The sequence below is a fragment of the Hibiscus syriacus genome, unplaced genomic scaffold, assembly GCF_006381635.1.
Source record: "Hibiscus syriacus cultivar Baekdansim isolate YM2019G1 unplaced genomic scaffold, ASM638163v2 tig00000477_pilon, whole genome shotgun sequence".
NCBI classification, from domain to species: Eukaryota; Viridiplantae; Streptophyta; class Magnoliopsida; order Malvales; family Malvaceae; genus Hibiscus; species Hibiscus syriacus.
In genome coordinates this window covers 5,373,063-5,379,747 of record NW_024061790.1, presented here as the reverse complement: position 1 = coordinate 5,379,747, position 6,685 = coordinate 5,373,063, and the positions used below count along the sequence as shown (strand labels likewise).

Below are 6,685 nucleotides of genomic sequence, written 5' to 3'. Positions count from 1 at the left end.
TCGGGAACAATGAAGCTCTCCATAATGTAACCAACATGGAAATTAAAAAGCTGAGAATCGAGTGTTTATGATGTTAGCTTTTTAGTGTTTGAAACCCGTAGCTGTCGCCGGAACATTTGATTTTGGAGCAAGATTCGTCGGCTGTTTGATGGACTTGTGCCGGTCGCTGGTGCCTTGTTGTGGAGCTAACTTTTCGGGCTGGAAATGAGGTTCATCCAACTCCGATTCTGGCTTCCTTTTTACCTTCTTCTTTGGCAGTGAGGCATCCGCCATCTTGAATTCATCATCCATGGCACTACTTGAGATGCCCTTTAACTTATCCTGTTTAAGTCTGTCGAAACTGGAATCATTTGTTGAGGGACTCGGAACATGGACAGCAGCTGTTGTTGTGATGGAAATCGACTTATGGATTGAAAGTAAAGATCGAATACCAGGATCACTAGCCGACTTCTCCTGTGTGTGCTGTGACTGTGCACTTGAGGAAGAATCCACTCGAGCACTCTCCACTCCTGGATCCAACATCTTTTTCCTCATTTTCTCTTGATCCTTTTAAGGAAGAAAAAAAAACACGCAATAAGAAAACATCAATCAACCAGAAGAAAAGGAGAATGGGAATCAACAATCAATAAATCGGAGACACGTCGAAAAACGGCAAGCAAAACACCCAGTATCCATCGGGTTTTGCTTCATCTGAACCTGAAAACCCAAGAATTACAAACATGGGCTAAGTTGAGCTAAATGTTTGGAAAAGAAAGATCTTCAATAGCCAAGCCTAGCAAAACTTCAAAGCTAAATATTTGCAAAATGGATTTGCATTCAATATGCAAGACTTTTGAAAACATATAAACACTGATAAAATACAATATCGCAACAATGGCAAAATGCTGAGAAGAGTACATACCTTACGTCTATTGTACCTTGCTCTACGTCTTTCCTTCGCCCGACAAATTGCACGTTTAATGTCATGGTTGTCCATCATACCATTTGGCCACAGCTGTGCAAGCTGTTCAAAGATGAACGCCAAATGTAAGATAATAATGTATCAGAAAATGTAGAACTATAACTGAGCATTAGAAACAATAATTATTAGCTTTATCACCAACAAACTAAAAGCAAAAGGAACATGGTCAAAACAAAGAACGAGATATCCATTTAAGGTTAACTCAGGACATGAGTTGAAGAACTTCACAAGATTGGTTCAAATTATTTGAAGAACAATAGTGACCGTGTAGGATAAACTCTATGAATTCTGTTAAGCAACTAGCAATTGAAGGTGTCTTTTAGGTAGGAAAAGACAAGAGAAAAGGTGAGTAGAATAGAAAGAAACCGAGCAATCTCATGCACAACTCTCGTCCAAATGGCAAGAGCAATGATACCATCAAAAGCTATTACAAAAAAAAATAATTGCAGAAGCATATTTGTCCATATTCAGAGACTCCAAAAGCGAGCAATATGAAGATTTCTGATTAGTCCCTAACCTCTACATAAAGCTTTCTGATTTGTGGACCAGCATCTTCATCTAATCCCTGCAGCAAATAAACGATAGAAAAGCGAAGATAAGATTCATTACGAATAAGACTTTCCCAACAAAGATGAATTTGTCAATATGGGATATGTGATTACATCAACATAGAGGTCATAAAGTTCACAAATCTTGTTCTCCAGTGGTGCGTCCATGCTAAATTTTTTTCTAAAAACTCTTTCTTCAGAACCAACTTCTTGAAAATCATCAGAAGCTCTGGATTGCTGTTCCAATATCTGAAAAATATGCATTTTTTTCATCACTAAATATTCCAACTTCAAATGATAATATAGAGTACCAACTATGAACAAGATGTCAAGCAGTTTGTTTTATGTTTTTAAGTCTTATGTCAAGCAGTATATGACTAGGAATTGGTTGTACGTTATGATTCAGAGTAATAAAATTCAGAGGTGCTCTTTTCCTCCTTCCTATGTCCTTCATGTTACTGATATAACATGTAGGATATGAAGGGGGTTTTTAATGAGGTCTATCTTTAATAAAAAAAAACTATGAACAAGATGAAAGTCCATGATTTTCATATACTAGGAAGGAGAGAGAAGAATAGTCATGGATCTACAATGAAGTATCTAAAGAAAATTCACATGGAAATAAGGATATAATATCAAGTATACCAGCATGGGGTGAGAATATGGGAAAAAATTGCAAGCTCTATGTGAAACAGTGTAGGAAAGAATTGTTTTTTTGCTTTTGATCTTAAGCAAAGCAAAATAAAAGCTATATTTCATTACAAAGGGGGAAAAGGTGAAAGACTGTTGAATTAGGAGCAACAAAGAGAGGGTAAATAAAATTAAAAAAAAACAGAATAACGAGGGGTGAGACGAGAGAGAGAGAGTAAAACAAGCCTTCGTCTCGAAAGGAGGAAGTCTTGTCTTTATCATCTCAGTGACTTCCTTCTTGATCTGTTGTAATCTAGCATCTTTTTCTTGCTTTGCTGTTGGTGAGACACCCATATTAATCATGATTTTGAGGTTCCTCTGCATCCCAAATATTTATCCCAAATTCGTAAAAGAGTAATTGACAATGATGATCCAAATTGGTAGAAAGAATTTATTGGAAAGGAACACTAAAAGCAAACAAGGGGTCTAATCCTTCATAAATAAAATATATAAGAAAAGTAATGCACTAAATATTTACGCAATCCCGGTTCATTAATCCATTTACCAGTTCTGCATTTTGACACATGAAGATGATAAAGCATAGGAACTCTTCCGAAAGTCCAAAAGGTCAGTCACATATTTGACAGCCAACAAACAGTCTCTCTCAAACAGTATGGTTCTAAAATAGGGTCCATAAAGAACTTGGATTTTAACCACAAGCAAAAAAAATTCTTCAAGAACCAAAATGCATGCACTAACATTGCAGAGCCACCATAATTGCAGTTCCAAATGTCACAATACAAGGCATAGGAAAGTTCCTTCACCGAAACAAAAGAAACTACATCACATGAATTAAAAGCAAAAGCTGTCAGTAGAAAGGAAAATTTAACAGAAAAATATTTCTACACTTGGGTGTTATCGGTATGTTGGCATGCAATATATGATAATATTCCAAACCCTTCATGAACTTGATTAGGTGCAAAATGTTGGAACTGTAACTGAAAAATTGTAGGGTGTCTGATACCTTAAGTGTTCTTAGCTGTATTAAGTGACCAAGGATGCTCATAAGGCGACTTAGTAACTCCTTGGAAACTTTCCCCTGGCTTGCCTGCCACAATTATCAAAATGAAATTGGTAAAATCTTTCCTGAAGGCATCATCCCATTGTAACAAAATTGACAGTCCCATACCGCTAATCTAGCAACTTTAGCAAGCTTGAGCTTTATTTCTCTAGGCAATCTCCTCTTAATCCCCTGGGATGAAGCATCAGCCTCTTGATTTCCATTAGCAGGCGGCCTTGCTGTGAAATTTTAGACAGGAAGGAAAAAGGATATCACTTTAGGTGTTATTCATGATTATATTTTACAAGACTCATATACACTTACATTCTGCAACTATCTTCTCTAGCTCCCTAATGGCCTTTTCAAGCACGGAACTTTTGGGCCTAAGAGTAAAGCCATCCTTTTTCACCATATGTGAAGATTTCTGAAAGGCATATTACACAACCAAAATCAATATGATAGCATTAGTAAACAATACAAAACTAATTTCTCATGTCTCCCTGATGGATGATAATTTGGACAAAGCAGTAGCTTCTACTTTAATTTCTTGCAATACACAGAGAGAAGTCTAAGGGATCTCTGAACGTTCCAGGGTGTTCCCAGTAGTCCAGAGTCCAGACACATAAAAATAAAATCTGTGGGACTTGAAGTCTAGAACAAATTAGCTCAGAACTGTTTCTATTGTCTCCATATCTATGGCTAATATCTTTCAGTTGAATATGTCTCATGTAAGTCAATATTAGAGCTTTCTATTACCATAATACATATACATGTAAAACCACTTAATTCCGAGTGTTTCAGATATTATAGGCTGTCACTAGCAGAAACCGTCTTCATGTCAAAACTCTAACTAGGTTAGGCAGCTACTACTCATGACTAGCAAAAAAAAAAACAATGGAAAGTTTGAGAAATGGAACAAATAACCAAAAAGGATGTTTAAGATTAAAGAGAATAACTTACTGCTGTATGAATAGCATGTATGCCATCAGAAACATTAATGTCTGGCAATTCACAAACGCCATTGTTCTCTCTTGTTCGAACTGATTGTTCAAGTTTATCACCATTTCGGCTTAGTTTTTCATGTTGAGGTTTGGATTGAATGAGAGCACTTTTATCATGGTATTTCTGAGGCAAAACATGAGAGGATCCAGTTGCATCATTCAAGTTGTTACTGACAACACTTTTTGACGGCGGAAATCCTATCTTCGAGTTTTCAGTATACTTGACATCTGCCAAAGGTACAGAAGTGCCACCATTTGGATCTTTAAAATATGATGAAGAATCCAATGCTAGTATTGTCTCAGAATATTTCTTCTTGGAAGGAACACCAGATACTGATAATTGATTCTGAGCTTTTACATCCCTGTATTGTTCATCAAATGCAGTCAAATTCTGAGGAGATTTAGAATTATTCTTCGCATGAGGCGGTTCAGGCCTCCCTGACATCATCTTTGCTGCCTTAGCATGTTTATTTGACACACAACCATTGTCGCTTTCATTGGGAAGTTTTTCAGCATCTCTTCTTCGCCTTTTCTTGGGCTGCTGGCTAGGTACCACAGGAGGTTCAATTCTTGAAAAATGGAAGGAAAATAAATAAAAGAAATCAGTGAAGCAAAATTAGAAAAAATCCACTACTGATGAGCTTTCAACATTGAAAGGCTAGAATTTGGTATGGTAAGACAATACTTCACCCATATTGCAATTAGAAAGAAACATAAAATAAATATGGTATAAAAGGGGCAAGGGGTCCTGACAACCACTAAAATCTCAAAATTCATGATATCAGGAATTAAAGTTGTAAGCCTAACTGTAAATCTCATTTTGTTGTGATCTTCAACCCAAATTTCTGCCTATTTAAGAGAAGAATTCATTAATTAACCTAACGTTAACCAATAAGAGATGCATGGAGTATGGTGTTCCTGGTATGCCATAGGATGCATATTTATAGGCATCTAAACAGGATCATTACTAAAGCTGTCATCAACCGGTGGAGAAGAAGCCAAATGATAACAGTTCAAAGAAACTCACATTCTTTCCAACTTTCCCCTATTAACAAAGAACCCATCATGTTTTATAGCTGAATTATCAACTTCAAAATATTCATCCTGCATAAACGACCAATGAATCAACATTATAAACCAATAAAAATGCATTCTATGATCATTGTTATGATAAGAATGGCACCAACTACAGTAGCGTAAAACCAATACGACAGACTAAAAATATAAATAATAAATTTTAGTACTTACCAGCTCTGCATCATCGATAAAAGAGTCTTCTGTATCATACTGATCATCATCTGGAGTTTCATCCAGTTCTTCCTCATCACTGCTATCTTTACCCTGAAAAAGAATTTCAATTCACATTAACATGTTAAAAGTGCATCTCACAATTCTAGCAAACACAAAAAAACGTATAAATACCACGTAAAGACGTTCAATCTTCTCAATAACAGCACTAAAACGGTTTGGGGCTGGCTCATCTTTCTTTTCTTTGTCAACCGTTTGTCCCTGAATAATGTCAAACATGATTAAGAACGGCTGAAAATGGGACAAAAAAGCAATTACCAGATTTTCTTCCAGTTTCCCATATTTTCTAGGCAGGCAAACAATAGTATTGCATTAAAATATACCAAAAACAATTCAAGAACAATTCATTAAACAAATTACCACAAAACTACAGAGTCGAAATTAGAGTAATTATGTATGTTAAGAACATAAAAAAAAGAAAATTAATTTTGAAAGCAAACATAGGGATTGAACAGGCGGCTCGTCTTACGGGAGCGATGCGGGACTGGAGGTTAGGGTGAGCATTCGGCGGCGGCTCAGGTGTTGGCACCGCCACTACAGACGTAGTAGCAGCAACGGAAACGGAAGCTGGAGAAGATCCATGGGCCCGATTGGCGTCTTTGACAAGCTTTCTCCACGAAACATACGTTGTCTCTCCTGGTCGGAGCTCGACCGTGAAAACCTGGCGGTCACCAGCCTTCACCATCTTCGGTGCAACCACTCTCGACGGCTCACCGCCAACAGCACAATTATCTTCCATGAAGAATTATGGGTCGGGTAAAACCCAGAGGGTTGAATAATTTTGGGAAGGAGACGCTGGCCTAGTTTAAGATTGCTTGCATTGCATTGAAATTCGAATGGAAATTTCAATCTTAACTGTATCTTAAGTACGAAATTCTAAAACAGTAATTTGACCTCGCATCAAAGAAAAGCTCACAGGCCAATACATCAAATTCAAACAGGGAATTTCAAGGAAAACAAATTGGGAACTTAGCTTTTTTTATTTTATTTTTTAAAAGGAGATAAAGAAATAATATAATTTTGGTAAATCTTCGATCTTCTTTTATTTTTATAATTATGTATAGTAAATTCAGTATTTTTAATAAAAAATTTAGTGATATTATTTAGTAAATTTAGTATTTATATCCATACTATTTATCTATATTATTTGTATAATGGTTTCTATTAAATTAGTATT

The 6,685-nt window shown here is 36.2% G+C and overlaps 1 protein-coding gene across 1 annotated transcript; it reads right to left on the bottom strand.

The window, feature by feature from the left end:
- LOC120207220 (ubinuclein-1-like) lies at nucleotides 1-6,420 on the bottom strand. The gene is made up of 13 exons (XM_039206741.1): nucleotides 5,978-6,420; nucleotides 5,623-5,709; nucleotides 5,449-5,541; nucleotides 5,228-5,304; nucleotides 4,160-4,769; nucleotides 3,524-3,623; nucleotides 3,329-3,438; nucleotides 3,164-3,247; nucleotides 2,386-2,517; nucleotides 1,624-1,758; nucleotides 1,479-1,526; nucleotides 902-1,003; nucleotides 1-546 (listed from the first exon to the last, which is right to left on the bottom strand). The coding sequence occupies exons 1-13, from the start codon at nucleotides 6,245-6,247 to the stop codon at nucleotides 82-84; spliced, it is 2,313 nt and encodes a 770-aa protein (XP_039062672.1). The 5' UTR covers nucleotides 6,248-6,420; the 3' UTR covers nucleotides 1-81.
- Between the last annotated feature and the right edge of the window lie 265 nt (nucleotides 6,421-6,685).

Bases quoted from the DNA above. Each gene is read 5' to 3' on its own strand.
- LOC120207220 (XM_039206741.1), bottom strand. From the start codon at position 6,247: ATGGAAGATAATTGTGCTGTTGGCGGTGAGCCGTCGAGAGTGGTTGCA. The intron at 1,527-1,623 runs GTAATCACATAT...TATTTGCTGCAG, and splicing joins TTTATGACCTCTATGTTGAT to GGATTAGATGAAGATGCTGG. The intron at 547-901 runs GTATGTACTCTT...CTTCCTTAAAAG, and splicing joins CAAGGTACAATAGACGTAAG to GATCAAGAGAAAATGAGGAA.